The 20,670-nt window shown below is 34.8% G+C and overlaps 1 protein-coding gene across 1 annotated transcript in view; it reads right to left on the reverse strand.

The window, feature by feature from the left end:
- The window catches only part of NCAM2 (neural cell adhesion molecule 2), a 528,788-nt gene that overhangs the window by 69,579 nt on the left and 438,539 nt on the right, over positions 1-20,670 (reverse strand). Inside the window, exon 12 of the mRNA XM_044913789.1 lies at positions 11,519-11,692. Coding sequence (XP_044769724.1) covers positions 11,519-11,692 — 174 coding nt within the window. The remainder of the gene's footprint in view (positions 1-11,518; positions 11,693-20,670) is intronic.

The raw sequence follows: 20,670 nt of genomic DNA on the forward strand, positions 1-20,670 counted from the left end.
TTGGACACAGTCAAAATTGACAGATGTTTGGAAATAGTAACTATATAATTTTATTTGAATATAAGCAAACCTAGTAATTAAGTAATCCATTCATTCATCTCAGGTAATGCAAAAGATTGAAAGGTCCATACAATATGTTACACAGGCTCCCATATGTGCAATCAAGATAGAGAACTATGACTTGTATCTTAATATTTATATTATGAAGTGAGAAGGTGGCAAATCCTAGTATAAGCAATACTTACTACAGAGTTTCAAAGGATTGTAAAAATATTTCTACTAAAAAAGAAACCCTTACCAAAAAGCTCAAATTTATATTGAACCTTGACAGATGGATAGGAAAGCGTGAATGGAGTAACATAAACTCAAGCATGGTTGTAAGAATATAAAATGCATGTATGCACAGTGAGTGGGCAGGCTTTGACGTGCTATGTGTTTATTTAGGGGACATGTTATAAGATGAAGAAGAGGGACACACTCACACACTCACTCACACACACACACACACACACACACACATATACTTAGCATTGTCAACCATTTATAAATGCGATTATCTGAATCATCACTTCCATAATTTGATTAGAGAAATGGCAATATTGTCCAGTTTACTTTTATGGGCCCTAATGGTTGATCTTTTATGTATCCTGGAATATGAGAATCCTATTTTAGATATCACTGCTGTATGCAATAGTGATTTTTAAAAAGGGCCTTAAGAAAAATCAAAGCAGTGCATCATTAGTGTAAAATGCTAATCAGACCTGCATATGTAGGAATAAAAAGGAACACAGGAGATGGCAAGAGTATGAAAAGTAAGAATGCTGTCTCTATGGTCCACATATGATGTACATGAGTTGAGGACCAGAGTACTGTCAGTCTCTGAAACCATTTTTGATCATGCCAGTCCACAATGGTCATCCTGCCTATAGGATGGCATTACTGAAGAAGGCCTTAGAACCTTCCCAATGACAGAAGAATTTTGAGCCATTTAGCATATAAAGGAAAATCTCCATACTCCTCCTTAACTTTGAGAATATTTACATACTATAATACAGAAGATACTGTTCATAATAATGAACTTTAACAATCACAAAAATCAAATAATATTTATTTAATAAAGAGAAATATTTTAGGTATGATTGAAAAAATTTTAGGAGTATAAAATTTAAACATGTCTTCTAAGATTCCTAATTAGTTAGATTCACTATTAAACTAACCATGATGGTCAGCCCACAGTGATTCTTCGCTAGAATTAAGAAAAAATTGTGAGCTATATTCTAGGAAAAATCTTTATTGCACTGACTATTAAGGTGTCCAAAAAAAGTGTGTTTGAGCAGTGAAATGGACTCTTATTTTTTTAAGTTTCTAGTAACAATGAATACTTCCATCCTCCTGTGGATTAAATTCCTATAAAACACTCATGAAATATTCATGTTTCTTTTCTCACTACTCACAAACATCTTTCGTATATAAATTAATTTCATTTCTTCATACCATTTATTTCCCTGATTTATAAAATTATAAACATATAGAAGAGTTCATTAATTTTATTAAAAATTTAAAAATTATTTGTATAGAAGCTCTTTTTATCACTATAGCAGAGACCAGGCTGAGTACAGAATTATGAATGAATTTGGGTCTTCATATTGAGGTATGTGGGGAAGTTTCCAGCATACAAATAATTTTACTTAAAGGGTGTTATTTCACTCAATTTCCCTCCTAGACTCATTACCTGTATATTTTGATCTATGCAGTTTAAATTCATTAAGATTGCTATGATATATAAATTTCTAAGTTAGCTCATTTTTTTAAACAGGCACAATGAAAACAGTCCAAGATATTCTTGTTTTGATTTTTTACATATAGAATTATTTCCATTACATTCAAATTAGAACAAATTTCCTTTAACTGAAAATACTGAATTAATGTGGATTACTTTTATCCCCCTTTCTTTGCAATTTGTGAGTTTATTGCACTTGTATTTAAAATAGATGATTTTTGCAGTCAATTTCTCTTTTACCATGTGAAATATAGTCATTAAAATGATAACCATTTTTCTTCAGGCATATTTATGTTGGAAGTAGTATAATTGTAGAAAATATTCCTTGTAGAGAATTTTTTAAAGCACTGGAATTTATTACGAATTTTAAATCTGCAGTAGTTTAGAGCTAATTTTAAACAATTATTATTTAAAATTGTTTCTGGGCGCCTGGGTGGCTCAGTTGGTTAAGCGACTGCCTTCAGCTCAGGTCATGATCCTGGAGTCCCGGGATCGAGTCCCGCATCAGGCTCCCTGCTCGGCAGGGAGCCTGCTTCTCCCTCTGACCCTCCCCCCTCTCATGTGCTCTCTGTCTCTCTCATTCTCTCTGTCTCAAATAAATAAATAAAATCTTTAAAAAAAATTTAAAAAAAATTAAAAATAAATAAATAAATAAAATAAAATAAAATAAAATTGTTTCTAAAACTATAAAATTGAGTAGTAAGATATATGGAAATCCAGTGTCACCCAGGCAACTGTAAATAGATTAAAGAAACATTGGAATAACAATCTTAAGTGTAATTTGAAATGATGCCTGCCAATATATCACAAAACAAAAGAAAATGTATGATAATATATGCTTCAAGAACACAGACAAAAACACACACAAAGGTAAGAGAAAAAAAAAAAAGGAAATTCATTTTATAGTTAAAAGGGACCATTGTGTGTTTGGTTGGTGGACAGGGGAGACAAAAGACAGAAAGACCTAAAAGGCTGATCGTGTCATTTGTCATGCAGGGACATTTTCTGGGGTGCATTTCCAAAACAAAAACAAAAAATAAATAAAACAAGTTTTAAGTAACAAAGATATATCAATTATTTCTTTCATTATTTTTAGTGGCACCATAACACAACACAGAAAATTCCTGATAAATTTCGGAAAGTGACATATTTGAAGAAATACCTGTGTGAGCTTACTCTAGCTTTAGTTGAGTTATGATGCTCATTGTCATTATTTTCCATCTGTATTTTAAACAATCACTAGCTTTCTTTTTAAGTATGAACAAAAGCAAAAAGATTTTATATTCAATAATGATCACAGAAAAACATTTATAGGCCATAACTTCAATAAAATGTTTCCATTGACAATGTTACTTTCTTTCTGAGTCACAATTCAGAACAAAAGAGGACCAATCCTGTATAATTTCACTACAAAAATTAATTAATAATTTCATAGAAAGAAATCTGCCCTATTATATCACTATTCACTCTGTTTATAGATATAGCATTGTATACATACAGTATGTTCCTCAATTACCACTGAAGAATCCAGGAACTGTTGAATAATCTGAAATCTATTGCATGATTAGTGGGTTTTTGAACAAAAAAACTTTGAGGTGACTATCAAATAGCATGTTTTTCAATAGAGAGCTGGTTTTATTATCTTTTGGATTTGTAAAGAGTTCTTGTGGTTGCATATTACACAATATATGCAACCTTACACTGTGTCCCTATCTGATGGTCTTTGTTATTCTGGGTATTATTGCGAAAACTGCCAAATTTTATTTTATTTTATTTATTTTTTTAAAGATTTTATTTATTTATTTGTCAGAGAGAGACACAGCGAGAGAGGGAACACAAGCAGGGAGAGTCGGAGAGGGAGAAGCAGGCTTCCCATGGAGCAGGGACCCTGATGTGGGGCTCGATCCCAGGACCCTGGGACCATGACCTGAGCCGAAGGCAGACACCTAATGACTGAGCCACCCAGGTGCCCCAAAACTGCCAAATTTTAGAGCTTAATTTATATTTAAAATTTCTACTGAATGTGCATATGAAGCTAGCTAGTTTCCAAGAAAAATGTGAATTTTTTTTTGCCTATAAGCAGCACAAGAGAGCAGAAAGTTAGATAATTATAGGTACTATCATTAGCAAGTAACACTGATATGCTCATTTTTCTTAAAAGTGTAATTTTCAACACTATGTCATCAATATATAATTTAATACTGTTTTAAAAATTGAAAAAACCCACATATAAAAATATAATGTTACATCAAAAATTATAAAAATCTGTATATGAAGATGGTATGATAGGGGAGGTAAACTAATTAGACCTACAGAAGTTTCAGAAAAGTCTCAGGAATTTTAAATCCAAAAAGATGAAAGCACAAAACTGGATGATCATCAAACATTTAAACAATTGAACTCTCCTGCCCTCTCCTCAGATTTAAGAGAAGATGAATTCCTCTCTCTCACCTCAACAGAAGATGAAAGATCTATTATCTGGATAAGCGGGACCGAAGAAGTTTTGTACTCTGGAATTCTAAACATAAGGGAGCATGGAGTTGATTTGCCGGACAAACTTTGTGGGAAGCATCTGACACCATTTGACAGAAGCTGCTTTTCCAAATTGTCCCGGTAGCCAGTTATGCCAATAATAACTGAACAACCTCAAAATGATACCCAAAAATAGTTACTATTTCACAGACCTCTGTTGATGGGGAAGTTAGAAACCCATCTGATGTCAAGGCTTAAAAAGCCCTACCTTTGCGCAGAGCTTAGGGGTGATTTTTTTCTTACTTTTAAATGCACATATTCAGGCAAGGATCACCAAATACTTGGGGAAAGTTTCCAATGTGAATGACAGACAGCAAAAAAAATAACAACAACAACAAAATAAGTCCAGGAAAAGAAAACCAAATCATGGAGCAAAAATAACTCTGAAGAAATATTACAATTATTGGAGAGATAAGAGAATATATTGCATACATTAAATAAATGATCAGAGAATGAAACATTTAACAATTTTAAAAATTGATAAGTAAATTGAAAAATGTAAGTGTTAAAAATTTAGGGTAGAGCAAAAGATAAAAGTAGAGACAATGAGAGAAAACACAGGAAATATGGGAGGATTACTTGAAAAAAGCTAACATTTGATTAAGAAATTCTAATACAAAGCAATGGGAAAAAAATTACAAAATAATTGTGCCAAAATCTATCTTACTTCTAAAGGGCATTAATGTCCAGTTTTAAAAGCTAAACAATTCTTTGAAGCAAATAATGTAAAAGCACACTTCGTAGGCCATATCAAGCCTGCGGCACTAAGAGAAAGTGATGGGGGTGGGGGCGGTGGGAAGATCGCAGAGCATGGAGGTGATTCCTAGTGAAAAACTAAAACATGGAGGAATTAGGTGTTCTAAGAGTGCTGTTTGTACATGGAAATCCCATGCATGTAATAAATAAACTTTTCATTGTTGATGTGGAGCCTCCGCCTGAATCTGTATAAATGATATTAAGCTTGTGGTTTTGGAGTATTCAAGCCAGAATGACTCTTTATTCCAAGAAAGCTGCTGGTTGAATTTAGGGCGCCCCCTTTGAGAGAACGGAAGGTACTGGAAAGTAGCATCTCTTTAGTTGCATTGAAATCTTTCTTAGTATTTGATCTATTAATCTTTATTCCAATTTAAGCTCCTATTTAAAATCAGTTTGTGGACCTTTCAGGCATAGGCATGTGATTTGTAAATCCAAACTTATACTTCAAAACAATCTTGGAGAAACTCCTTCACAAAGCTGAAAATGGATTTCTCTACCATACAAGTTGATTTTTTTCCTTCAGATTTCAATTAAAATAGAACTAAGAGAACAAAGAGAAATTCTACTCTGACCTTAGATGCAAATAAAGCAGAGTATATAATAATCTTGGTTGAGATTGAAAGGGCATCTATGTGTGATTCTAGCTGGCTAAACATTTCACAAATTAAAAGAAATAGATTATGCTATCTGAGAGAATTGTTCTATGCTCTGATAAAAAAAAAACCTTGATATTTTAAAATGTTAATTTTTCATTTTTTATTTTGAATACTGAAAAATGAGTAGCTGTTTTGCAAGATTATTATCTTCTCTTCATTTGTGCCCAATGAGGTATATAGAAAATGCTTACAAAGTGTTAAATGATAGGGTAATGAAAATGTCATGTATCCTTCCCAATCAAAAAATCTTGCTACACCTGTGATACATATTTTTCACTCAAAATTAAATGTCAGAATGGCTCACATTCGAAGTTTGAAGAGTTCAAGTTGTTGATATCAGATTTGTTCACAACTCTCCATGTTTCAAAATTTAGTTTTGTGTCACATCAGTGATTGGATGATCAGTAAGACTTCAGCTAAACCTTGAAGAATTTAATAATTGGTCTAGACCGTAATTGCACCCTAAACCTAGGGCCAGGTGCAGAGTGAGCAGGTGAAATTCACAGGAAATTAATTAATGACTTACTTAGAATCAGAATCTACTAATAGGAAAAATTTTTGCTAAAATTTTCTTGCTTATGCCACACAATCAAGCAAGAGCTGATATTTATTTCTAGGTAAAAGTAGATACATGAATAGTATATAATGAATTATAGATATTTATGAACAAAGAAAAGTAACTGAATGTCAACTAAACTCATGTAAATTAAAATAAATAAATAAAACCATGATGAGGGTAAAAAATAGTAGCTGAAATATTCATGACCATAGTAACTGTCTTTTCACAGATAAACCTAAATCTATATTCTAACAAATGCCTCAAAGGCAATGAGTACAGTTATGCTTACAAAACTCTCTTAAACTTTAAGATGAATGATCAGTTCAAACTATAAAGCAAAGGCACAAAAGAAGCATTTCTTCACTATTCAAAACTATGTATATGCTTTAAAAAATGTCTTCAAAATTTCAACAATACAGCCATAAAATCAAGTCTTTTAAATATGGTAACAATTAAACATACCATTTTCAAAAATCTTTTTAAATGCACATATTATCTCATAGAAAAGGAAGGCAAACTCTGAAATATGAGAAAATGATGTGGATGGGAGACCTGAAGCTAGAGGAGCGGCCATGTAATTGTTTTTCTATCAGTTATTGCAGTCTTATGGAAAATCTCACTGATACTCAGACAGCTGAGAGCTTTTTCACAGATCTGTAATACAGAAGATTGGATTTGAATGTCCTCACTAGGGAAAAAAGAAAGAGGGAGATTTGAGGCTTGGACCCCTGCATGGAGCCAGGAATGTCAAAGTTCTTGGAAGCAAGTAAAAGTGTGGGCTAGAAAAAAATTTGTTTGGCTTGGCCTTGAACCAAATCCCAATTTGGCAAAGGGAGTTGGATAAGAACTTCTTGAAAATTAGTAACTATAAACCTGCTCTCATAGTACAGAAACTCTCAAATCAAGATATTAATTTAGGGTGCTCCGATGCTTCCACCTTTGGAATGTTCCAGGGCAACTACCCGAAGCAAAAGAGTATCTTCTGTGGAAGAACACACCCAAACCCCAGGGCTTGCATGATTCTAGTAAATAGGATTAACAAAATATGAGATCATTTTAAATCATATAGTATACTACTAAACAAGCCACCATGAGTGAGATACTGTTGAGACATACAATGAACTAATATAACTTACATACATAAAAAATATGACCATTAAAATTTAATAGTTTTAATGGCAGATATAAGTGAAATAAGAATTAGTGAACTAGTAGACAGAACTGAAAAATAACATGGTGAAGGAATGAAACACAATAAAGGTAAAGAGATACGATATTCTAACTTCCCAAATAACAAGTGTAGCATATAACTTGGATTATCAGAACAAATGAACAGAGAGAATGAGGGAAGACATAATATTCATATTCAAGAAGGTAATGATGATGACATTTTCCAGAACTGATGAAAGACATGGATCTTCGGATTGAGGAATACAATGAACCTCAAACAGAAAAGATAACTCCACATTAGGACAAGCGATTAAACCTCAAGATACCAAATTAAAGTAGATCTCACAAAACCAGCTTAAGAAAAGAAGTCAAAATATTTACAAAGAACAACTTCTAGCAGGCTTTAAAATAAGGGAAGACAGAAAAGACTAAAATACTCTCTTTAGATTACCAAAGGAAAGTAATTATCAAGTTTGAATTGTATACTCAGCTAAACTATAATTTGAGAACAAAGTCAAACTAAAAAAAATTTTTTTTTAAGATACATTTTTTGAGAAATGAATGAAAGCTATGGATCTCTTTTCCATAATATGTGCAGACGATTACAAAGTTGAAGACAATTTTTAAGATTTTCACTATTGTTGAAGCTTGCCCTCTGCTCAAGACCATTGAATTTTCACCCTTAAATCAAGCTGCATCAGAGAGCTGTGTACTGGGGCCACATTCTTTAGATCCTTTATAATAATTCTTTTACTAAATTACTCTGTTCTTACATCTTTGTATTGAATTGAAGTACAATGTTCCCATTGAAGCAACTATGTAATTACTTCTCTCTCAATTGTAATCCTTTTCCAAACCACTGATGACTACATCACATAATCTCACAACTCACATGCACACAATATCTATCATACCTGTTCTGGACCCTGTAGTCTAGTCAACCATACATACGTGGGGTGGAGTGAAGAAACATGTTTAAAATGTCCAACTTTAGCCATTCTGACAGGCTGTTCTTCTTTCCTTTTTCTCTCCCTCTCCCCCTTCCTGTCCCTTCCTTCTTGCTTTTCTAAGAAGAAACTTCTAAATAACAGTGATATTTCAACTCTCTAATTCATATTTAACTTGGTCAGGCAAATTGCTCCCTAAATTCTCTATATAATTCCTTCCACTAGCTATCTAAAGCACATTGCAACAAACACACACATTACATGTTATATATATTTAAATTTTATATTATAAAAATTATTTATATATAAATATACTTAAAATTATATAAAACACTTACAAATTTTATACATAAAACACACTGATATATATATAATGGGTCATATTCATACTTTACAGGGCAGTAATTTATGTTCCACTTTCTCAACTCTTAACTGAACAGAGGATAAAAAGTGCAGTACAGGCTTGCAATCAGATTTCCTGTTAGGTGGGGTGCCTGGGTGGCTCAGTTGGTTAAGAGACTGCCTTCGGCTCAGGTCATGATCCTGGAGTCCCGGGATCGAGTCCCGCATCGGGCTCCCTGCTCGGCGGGGAGTCTGCTTCTCCCTCTGACCCTCCTCCCTCTCATACTCTCTGTCTCCCATTCTCTCTCTCAGATAAATAAATAAAAAATCTTTAGATTTCCTGTTAGGGGTTGAATTTTGGTTTCTCCATTATTTACCCATATTCCCTTACAGATAAGAAGCTAAACTTTATAGTCTCAATTTTTCCCTTTATTTGGATAGCCCTCAGCTTCATCCTCTGTAAAACAGAAGATATTGATAATACCAAATTCTTCAGTTTGCGCTCAAAATCGATTGATTTGATTTATTTTCAGTTCTTAACACAGTGACTAAAATAGAATGAATATTTAGGAACTAGGAACTGATTTGTGTCCCTACCCCTCCCAAACACACCCTCCCCCCCACCCCCCACCCCCATCCCCACCCCCACCCACCAATTCATATGTTGAAACCAAAACCTCTAATGTGATAGTATTTAGAGGTGGGTCTTGGGGAGGTAATTAGGCTTAGTGAGGTCATGAAGGTGGAGCCCCATGATGGGATCAATGTTCTTATAAGAAGTGGAAGAGAAACCAGGACTTTGAGTATTCTGGTCTCACTGGCAAGCTTTAAGCTGGCCCAGTCTGAAAGCATTGGATATCTCATTCACTTAACTTCCTTGACTGATATTCAAGACTCACCAAACAGGTTTCTGACTCATATTTCCTTTCCTACATAAAATACTCACAGGTAAAGAATATACCTATTATATATATTCTGAATGTCTAATTTCCAGGACAGTGCTTTCTCATTGTGAATTAGCAAATGTCCTTTCTTATATATCAGTTTTATAAACACAGAAACCTGCTTCTGAGAGATGGATACATGGAGTAACAAAATCAGGTTTTTGGACATGAACAACTCCATCAGATCAAGGCCATTAAAAATCCTTCATGATGTTGCAACTTTGTAAAAAGTCTTGGGAGAATCTGTTAACCTTCTTCAGCAGGGTGGAGGGATGAGGTGTGGTAGTACTATTCTGCCAAGTTTAATTTCTCTAATATTCAGCTTTAACATTACTTTTCTTCTTGGTTGTGCACAAACACCCCCACTCTGAGTGTTCTGTACTGTCAGTAATAATTCATTTTTCTTTCTGTCTCTCACCTTTCATCTCTCTTGTTTTCCCTCTCTCAAAAAATAGAATTCTTGAATCTAGGATAATGGTTTCTTCCATTAGAGTCCCAGAACTCACTTGTTCATTCTTTTGGGATACTATCTTCTCTCCTGAACCACATAGCATTTGCACAAAGAACATTACCTATCCAAATCCTCTCGTCATTAAGAGAAATGATAAGGGCTGACATGTTTGGGGGGCATTATTTGAAGCATGTAGTAAATGACTGATGACAGATTGGTGAATATTTCTGGCACTTCTATAAAAAACATATAGTTACTCTCAGTAAAAATGGAACAAGGAGTGCCAACACTGGTGGAACTACAATGATTTTATCTGTTCTGTCTCTGTTGTCCACTAGGACAAGTCTTCACAGGACAGCTCATGCCTTTTACAGAGCCCTTACACCATACATGTCAGGATCATGCCAGGGCCAGGATCAGCAGAGGAGGGACACTTTGGAACAATAGTGTCCTCACTGTTTTCTTTACTGTCCTTTTGGACTATGCAATGTAGTTCTATATCCCAACCAATAGAGTCCCCCTCTTATAATTAATTATCATTTCCTAATTTAGCTTCTTCTTTTAATGGGAAAAAAATCACAATTTCACAATGATGAAATTCCATATGTGAAAAGAAGTGCTGTAAATTGTTTTAACTTCTTAGAATTAGCTTATTCTATTACTCAAAATGCCATAATTTATAGGAAGAAGCTCAGTTTTCAAAACATAGTTTTTTTTTTTTAAAGATTTTATTTATTTATTTGAGAGAGAGAGACTGAGAGAGAGAGCACATGAGAGGGGGGAGGGTCAGGAGGGTCAGAGGGAGAAGCAGACTCCCTGCCGAGCAGGGAGCTCGATGCGGGACTCGATCCAGGGACTCCAGGATCATGATCTGAGCCAAAGGCAGTCGCTTAACCAACTGAGCCACCCAGGTGCCCTCAAAACATAATTTTGAAATAAATTCTAGTAGACAGATAATTTTTATAGATGGCTTCATAAATATATAAGATTTCTACATTTTACAGTATGACTTTTACAACTACTTACAGAAGAAATCTTACAGATAAATGAAAAACAAACATATTTCAGAATATTCAGCCATCAAATTTGACATGTCAGTAGTTGTTTTTCTACCACCAAGATTCTAAATATTAAATTTTCTCCCCTAAAATTGAACTTTGGTGATTTTGCTAAACTCTTCCATCTTTATTAAAGATGAAAACTTCCCCACTCTCTATTAAAAGTATTCTCAAGAAGAAAAGGGCATTGGAAATGTCTTCCCAGCCCTACTTTATTAAAAGAAAAAAAAAAGTACACATCGAAGAAAAATAAAAACCCAATCACACAAGAACACTGAAGGTCAGCTTGAATTAACCAACATACTTTGAAATCACTGACTCACTTTGAACTCCATGGGAGCGTACTATTTTCCAGGTTTCTGATGCCACTTCTTTGACATCCACTTGATAGTGATGAATAGGCACACCTCCATGGGAGTCCGGCTTGTTGAAAGAAACCTTGGCTGTGGTCTGTGACAGCTCTATAATCTTCACTCCATAGGGACTGGATGGCACATCTACGAAAAAGTGAAAACAAAGGAAATGTAAGCCAGGTAATATGGATGGCCATTATTAAGACTTAATGGTATCCTGACAATTAGGAATAAAGGAAAATTGCTCCCTATGTCACTTAATATATTTGAATTAGAGAGCTTGCATAAACTGCTGAATGATGCTTTCAAATTGCAAGAAAGTATACATTAGTCAATCTTTGTAACTATAGAAAATGAAGAGTAAAATATTATCAAATTTCATTGATTGAGGCAATAATTTTACTTCTTCCTTTTCTATACAGTATGGGGATTTTATTTGCATTCAAGGAAAACAAGCTCCTGTTTGTGTGTGTGTGTGTGTGTGTGTGTGTGTGTGTGAAAGAGAGAAAGGGATGGAGGGAGAATGCAGGTACAATTAAAAATATAAGAAGAAACAAAGACTTTATTGAATCATTAGCATAAATATCTTTTGTGAAGATGTGAGATTTATTTTCTTTTTGTTTATTAAAATTATGTTAATAATTTTGGGGAAAGTGTTAAGTTTAGAGCAAATGTCATTATGAACTAAATAAAACTGCAAACTACCTATTTTAGTTTCACTTATGTATTATTTAGCTAAAATAAAGCTTTATGTGGAATATTTAAGTTGTAATCCTTATATTTTAAAAACAGCTATAAAATCTGTCTTGTGTGTTTTTGTGTCAATCCATTACTCACATTATTTCAAGCTCAATAATGTATGCTGAATGAAACTTTATTTTCCAGTATACAAAACCTTATAAACAATTAGCAAAAATGCTAAAGAGGCAAGAGGAGAAAATAATAGAGAAAAAAGTCTCATGAGGAAATTAATGAAACTTCTACTCCAGAAACATGAAGAATTAGAGGTACGTTAAGTATTGAAGGGATCTCTCTCAGTTTCTCTTTCTCCCCCGCCCTCTTTTTTTTTTTTTTTTTAAGTAATCTCTACACCCAACCTGGGGCTTGAACTCATGACCCCAAGATCAAGAGTCACACACTCTAGTGACTGAGTCAGCCAGGTGCCCCTCTTCTCTTTCTTTTCAATATCACATTTGAAATAATCATAAAGTTGTAAATTTACATATAATTTACTTAAAATATATACATATATTATAAAAATATATAAGGGGTGCTTGAGTGGTGCAGTCTGTTAAGCATATGACTCATGGTTTCAGGTCAGGTGGTGATCTCAGGGTCGTAAGATCGAGCCCTGTGTCAGGCTCTGCGCTCAGTGTAGAGGCTGCTTAAGACTCTCTCTCCCTTTGTCCCTGCTCCCTGATCTCTCTCTCCCTCTAAAATAAATAAATAAATCTTTAAAAATATATATATGTAAATATATCATCTCTGAAATTAATTTTGTAAAAACAACAAAAAAAAACTTGATTGAAAATAACACGTAAATGCAAATTCCTGTTCTGATACAATCAAAGATTCATATAAAAATCTCTAATGGCTATCAAAAGTCAAGTGTGCCTTATATGCTAGACTTGAAAGAGAGCACTGTGGATCACATAAAAATATGCCTTATAAATGGTACTGAGCAAAAGCCAGGAGGGCAGGTTTATGGCCTTTTAGATATAAATATTGTAGAGACATCCAACAGTGTACATTTCAGCTCTAATTAGTAAGTGTAAATTATTTGGATATCCTATTAAGTGCATTATGGGATAACTCTAAGGTTTGGAGATTAATGTGCAGAATACTGATGTATTCCAAGTCATATGACTATTAAAATCTTACCTGGAAATAAAAAATTTATTTTATTTATTTTATTTTTTTTAAATGTTTTATTTATTTATTCATGAGAGTCAGAGAGAGAGAGAGAGAGGCAGAGGCAGAGGGAGAAGCAGGTCCCCGCCTAGCAGGGAGCCCGATGCGGGACTCAATCCCAGGACCCTGGGATCATGACCTGAGCCGAAGGCAGACGCTTAACCATCTGAGCCACCCAGGCGCCCCGAAATAAAAATTTTAAATGACCTTAAAAATCTATGAAAGTTGCCATACATAAACATTATCATAGTTTCATGCTTCTTTAATCCCAGATTATGACTGTAGGTTCTTTTCATCTATAGGCTTGACCTAAAGTTTGCATTAAATATATATATAAATATAAATATATATATATATATACTATATACATATATATACACTATATATATAGTGTATATATATGTATATAGTATACATATATATATACACTATATATATATAGTGTATATATATATATAGTATATATATATATAGTGTATATATATATATACACCCACACGCTGATTGTTTATAATAAGACTGCCAATTCTTCACCTCATGCCCATTTACTCTCTAATGTCAGCCAGGTCTAAATTGGACATCACAGCAATTATAATCTTCAGTTTAAGGATACATTTAAAAAGGAAAAGTGCTAAGTACTGAAGGGGGGAGGGAGAGATGCGATACATCTCGGGCTCCACCTCTGACCATACATTCAGAATAGACATGGTCCTTGGTTCTTATTCAGACCACAGAGGCATGCACCATTAACTGAGCTGTGCCCTTGACATGAGACAACCACAGAGAAATAAGAGGCTTTTTTTTGTTAGCACAAAGGTACCATTACCAAAACTTGAGCCAGTGGGTATCTTTATCTAGCCAGATAGTCTATTTTCAGACAGGCTGACTCTTACCCTGGGTTTTCATTTGTATTTATTTTTTGTTGGACTCCTCTTTCTGTTACCTGACTAAAAGGAAAAACATGCTTATGACTTGCAGCTCTCGTATCTTTCTAAATACTTTTTTTCTTTTACATTCTGATTTTATATGTCCAACCACTTGCTGACTACCAAATTATTCCATACTTATATATATGCATGCATATATATGTGTGTGTGTGTGTGTGTGTGTAACATTGAGAAAAGTGACTGGACTATGCTCAGTCCCCAGGAAATAGATGATGAATTAAACATTTCAGTAATTAAAAATAATATACAAAGGTACAGAACCTATTCAAGTGAATAGGGTCTAATATGCCTAGAACCAATATCTCTAATTCATCCCTCCACTCTCCACTGTTTCATAGTCACGTTCATCCTCAAGTCTATCTCTTATATACATCACAATAAGTCACGAAGTTATTTTCATCATTCCTACATCATAATTCTTGTGTTCTACTCTTCCTTCCTGTTTCCACGTTAAGCCCAAATCTTATCTGCCTCTATCTGCAATGATTGGTGGCTCTTGGCTTCCTTTTCTATTGGACATCTCACCAAATTTCAATCCATATGGCATGTAAATGCAAAATCAATCTTTCTAAAGCACCACTCCAATCACGTCACTTCCCTGAGTAGGGTATTCAGAAGCTTCCTCCTCTTTATAACATCAAGCTTAGACTTTTCAGTCTGGCTTTCAATATCTTGAATTATCTAATCTCACTGGGTCTATGCAAACAGAGGATCATATTGTAGAAGACTATCAAACACAGTCCTATGTTTCCAATGGGGCTTGTGGATATTGAATTCCATGCACAAAGCTCCCATCATTGTCAGCATGTTTTTCTAAACTGCTTCCTAGCACCTTCCATTTCAATAATTAATGAATGTCACCCATCGCTGAATGAATAGAACAATTGTACAAACACGTGTTTCTTTCTTTATTATTTATTTTCACCTCTATTAGAACCAGCGTAGAGTTAGATGAAGAGCCTGGATATATATCTTCAGAATCTATGGATCCAAAGTCTGGCCCTGCTACTTTTTTTAACTTCAATCTTGGACAAATTCTTTGTATTTTCATCAATATTTTTTCTTACTAAAGTGGAAATTAGAGTAATATCCACTGCGAAGGTTGCTAATAAGGATCAAGTAATGCAATACACAAAACAGAACCTAAGATATACTTGGCAAATGTTAGTCACTGTCATTTTGTTATCTCTCCCTGATAACCATATTTGTTATCTCTCCCTGATAACCATATTCCTGCTATTGCATTATTGCGTATCCACAATGTCAATATTTTATTTTATTTTTTTAAACTGAGGTATTATTTATTTATGACATATTTACAGACTTACAATTTTTTTTTTAATCCAATACATCATCCTGTGTAGTATCTTAAGAATGAACATCATATTCTGGGAGAAAAATTCAAGTGTCTTAATAATTTATGCATAACCCAACATCTTTTGGATCACAAAATACCATCAATTTGGCTTCAGAGAACACAGATCCCTGTGTAGAATTTTTTGTAGTCAAGGAACAAAGTAAATTCAACAACATAAAGTTACTTAGTTGACCCTGAGTGTAATATTTTAGTTAAATGGAAGGTAAAAGATATAACATTGAGGTTCAGCTTAGAGATGTGGAGGGTGTATGATAGCAAAGAATTGGTGCCATTATCTAGGAGCAGGACAAAAACAATCTTTAGCAGACTGTTGTAGGAATTGCTGTATGACCCTGAGCAAATTAACTGCATTGGCTATTAGTTTCCTCATTAAAAAAAAAAAAAAAGGTAACAATGTCAACACTAAATTTGCCATTGTGAGGATAAGTTGGTGGATATAAATCACTGGAAAATCACAAATACTATTTTCACTTATTCTTTCTTTAAAAAGGCTGTCAGTGTATAAGTAATGTTGATAAACATTTTGATATTTATATACATGCCTAAAGCCAGAGCTTGATCAAAGTATAAAAGTGAAAACTTACAAAAAGTCTGCCTTGGTGATTATTTTATCTTGTGAAAGGTAATAAACAATGAAAAAAAAAAGTCACTCTTCCTCTGACTTTAATGCTGATAAAACAAAATAATGGAATTAAATAAAGAGGAACTGGGGCGCCTGGGTGGCTCAGTCGGTTGAGCGACTGCCTTTGGCTCAGGTCATGATCCTGGAGTCCCGGGATCGAGTCCCACATCGGGCTCCCTGCTTGGCGGGGAGTCTGCTTCTCCCTCTGACCCTCCCCCCTCTCGTGTGCTCTCTCTCATTCTCTCTCTCAAATAAATAAATAAAATCTTTATTAAAAAAAAAAGTTCCGGGCGCCTGGGTGGCTCAGTTGGTTAAGCGACTGCCTTCGGCTCAGGTCATGATCCTGGAGTCCCGGGATCGAGTCCCGCATCGGGCTCCCTGCTCGGCAGGGAGTCTGCTTCTCCCTCTAACCCTCCCCCTTCTCATGTGCTCTCTCTCTCTCTCATTCTGTCTCAAATAAATAAATAAAATCTTTAAAAAATAAATAAATAAATAAATAAATAAAGAGGAACTAGTAAGTGAAGTGAAACATAGAGCCTTATTTAAAAAAAAAAAAGAGCAGGACAATCAGATATATACAGAGATGTCTGAAAACAGATTCAAAATAATACATCAAATATCATATTCCTCTGTCTAACAAAAAAAAGCATCCCAAAGTAAAGATACACTTTATAAAGTAAAATTCTGAAAGTATATGTCCAAAGATACACATGTGGAAGAAAAGGAAGGGAGCTCATGAATATAATGTGAGCATACATAAGATCGTGGATGAGTAAATGTTTTAGAAACATTTTTAAAGTGGGATGAATCATAGAATTACAAAACAGTATTTCCTTAGGCTTCAGGATACACTGAGATATAATATGTTGAAGACAACAGCAACAACAAAGATTAGCTCTCTGTATGTGTTTTAGCTCTTCACACTCTTCCTCAACTGCATCCACAATTCCCAACAAATATAAATAGATTTCTCAATATCAAGAGTGAAATAGAATTCATCAAGCAAGTTCACTCAAATTGTATCCTATCACTTCTGGATAAACCTAAAATGGAAGGCTACCTTCCTCTTTTTTTGAAGGCCAAACCCTGTATCTTTGAATGTAATTTCTTTAACTTTGCTCTTCTCCAGATCACTGCGTTACCACAGAGCTCTTCTCTTCCCTTTTATATTTTTAGTCTTTTGTATTTTTAGTCTTTCTTGTGTCTTATTACCATGAACTATAAAGATCTCTCACTTGACATACTTTCTTCAGTCTTACTCTATTCTCAGGTTATAAAATCTTTTTTTTTTTTTTTTCTTTCCTGTCACGCTGTTTCAACAGGCTGTTCCTAATTTCTGCCCTAACATCTTTACTTCTGGGAATTTGGTTTTCTCAAATACTGGAAGCTGGTGACAAAGGTATGGTTCAGAGTCATGGACTCAGCTCTTTCCCCACAGATGAGGATGTGGTATGGCTAAAGTTAGATCAATTGGAAGAGTTTGATATTTGTCAACCTTCCCTTAAGTGCAAGTACTCAAGTATTTGGCCAGAATGGTGCTTTAAATCTAGGTAATAGAAATATCTTAGACATTTTCTGTTGACACATCACATCCATTTCTATCATCTAAGCTATTCCCTTTTTCCATGTGCCAGACTTATTTGCTGGTATGGTTTTAAGTTCTATGAAGGTACTCAGGATGAGATGCTTGAGTAAGCCATTTAGAATACTGACGGGGAGGGAACACCACTCCCACTTTTCTGAGGAGGTGCATCAGGACAAGAGGACCTACAGATGTGAATGAAGGCAGAAGCTGACTCCATACTCCACAGGCTATTCACACAGTTTCTGTAACGGGGTGGCTCTGAAGTCAACAGAGGGGTAACTTGGCAGTCGGGTTTCCTGACCTCCAGTTAGCAGTTGCAGACGACCTTTGAACTGCACTTTGTTAATTTGTGACCTGAAGCCAAAAGACTGGTGACTCTCTTGTCTTCCCTTTCCTCTGCCTTTTCAATGATTTTATAACCACCCAAATGTCAATATTAAGTTCTTCTCTGCTTGGTTTCTTTGTCAGTCTCCATCTGATAAAAGACCCAAGTATTAAGGGAATTGTCACATAAAGGACTGACCTTTCTGGATTCAGCAAGACTTTGTAATGTGCGATATCGTATCAATTGCATGCACCTTGGGGACTATGCTAAGATGGGTTCCATCTGCTTCTGCTCTGAATGGACACTTTATTTCCAATAAGATTTTGTACATATTTTTCCTATTTCAATTGTAAACTTAATCTAATAGCAAATTTGCAACACATCTAAAACCTTATAAATTTCTTATTTCACTACCTATCTGGTTTTCTCCAATTGCCAAATCTAAAAGCATTGTTCTCCTGATCTTTTCACAACACTTGATCACACATCTTTAAAATTTTCTTCGTACAAGTGGTTATATTAACTTTCTGAATAATTGTTTTTCATTGTATTTGTTCCTCTATATATATATATTTTTTTATTCATGAGAGACAGAGCGAGAGAGAAAGGCAGAGGGAGAAGCAGGCTCCCAAGGAGCAGGGAGCCTGATGCAGGACTCGATCCCAGGACCCTGAGATCATGACCTGAGCCGAAGGCAGACGCTTAACCATCTGAGCCACCCAGGCGCCCTGTTCCTATATTTTTAAGTCCAACGATTAACCTGAGGTAACCCAGGGATCTCTCCTTAATTAAATCATTTTTACCTCTAATAGCCTCCATTGAAGTGCTCATTTACTCCTGAGGTATAAGTGGAAATTAGTTCCCTCTATAATACTCACAAGTCATGGACTCCCATATCTCATTATTAATAAGGCATTTCAACTATGACTAATAAACAAATTAAATAAAACATACTAAATCCTTTATACATTCAATAATTCATCTAAACTTACTACAAGCCAGGCAGTTTTCTATGTTGGGGGTAAAAGTGAGATAGCAATCCCTACTCTTATGGTGGTTACATTGTAATTACATAAAAGTAATTATATATATAAATTATTTATTGTAAATACTGTGGTCAAAAATTGAGCAGGCAAGGGAGATGGGTGAGGGGGATAGGGATGAAAGTTGAAGTGTTGTAGTATTAAAAATAAAATAAGACAAAATCAGAGGATATTCTTAACTATAGGAAACAAACTGAGAGTTGCTGGAGGGGAATGGGGGAGATGGGGTAACTGGGTGATGAGCATTAAGGAGGGCACTTGATGTAATGAGCACTGGGTGTTACATGTAACTGATGAATCACTAAACTCTACCTCTGAAACTTATAATACATTATATGTTAATTAATTGAATTTAAATAAAATTTTAAAAAAAGAAAAAAAGAAATTGGGTGAACAAGAATATCTTTGCTAAAAAAGGTAATATTTAACCAAGGACCTAAAGGAAGGAAAAAAAAAAGTATGGAAATGCTAGGAAGAGAAAATAGTAAGTATAAATATGAGCTATGCTTGGGTTTTTAAAGAAGGGGGATGATCTGTGCAGAACATGACTAAGGTGGGATAAAGGAGAGAAAGGTCAGAGAAGCCAAGGAAGGCAGGTTAAGAAGAAACACTGTGAAGCCTCACAGGCCTTTATAATCATTATGGCTTCATCCCTGGGCAAAATGTTAAGCCACCAAAATGCTTTGAGCAGAAGAGAATATGGTTTTTGTTTGTTTATTTGTTTGTTTTTGTTTTTAAAGAAGTTCTCTTGTTTATTTTATTTTATTTTTTTTAAACTATACTCTAAGGGGGCATAGGCCAAAGCAGGAAGACCAGTTTAGGGATTTATGGAACAATCTATATTAAAAGCAAAGCAAACCAAACAACCAAACAAATAAAAACAACCAGAATACAGAATTTGATTTCATGAAACCAATGAGATCTTAAAATACCTTCCAATAGAATCAATAAGACTCATCAAAGGGTTCGGCCTGAGTAAATAAGTAGATTCAAGGATGACTGAAAAGGGACAACTGAAAAGGGTCAGTTGCCATTTACTGAGATGGAAAGAATACCAAAGGAAGATATGTAGGGGTGAATATAGGAGATTGGCTTTGGCTATCTGGACATCTGGACATTTGCATTGCCTATAAAACATCTAAACGGAGGGCGCCTGGGTGGCTCAGTTGGTTAAGCGACTGCCTTCGGCTCAGGTCATGATCCCGGAGTCCCTGGATCGAGTCCCGCATCGGGCTCCCTGCTTGGCAGGGAGTCTGCTTCTCCCTCTGACCCTCCCCCCTCTCATGTGCTCTCTCTCTCATTCTCTCTCTC

This window comes from Neomonachus schauinslandi, chromosome 1 (genome assembly GCF_002201575.2).
Source record: "Neomonachus schauinslandi chromosome 1, ASM220157v2, whole genome shotgun sequence".
Taxonomy (NCBI): Eukaryota; Metazoa; Chordata; class Mammalia; order Carnivora; family Phocidae; genus Neomonachus; species Neomonachus schauinslandi.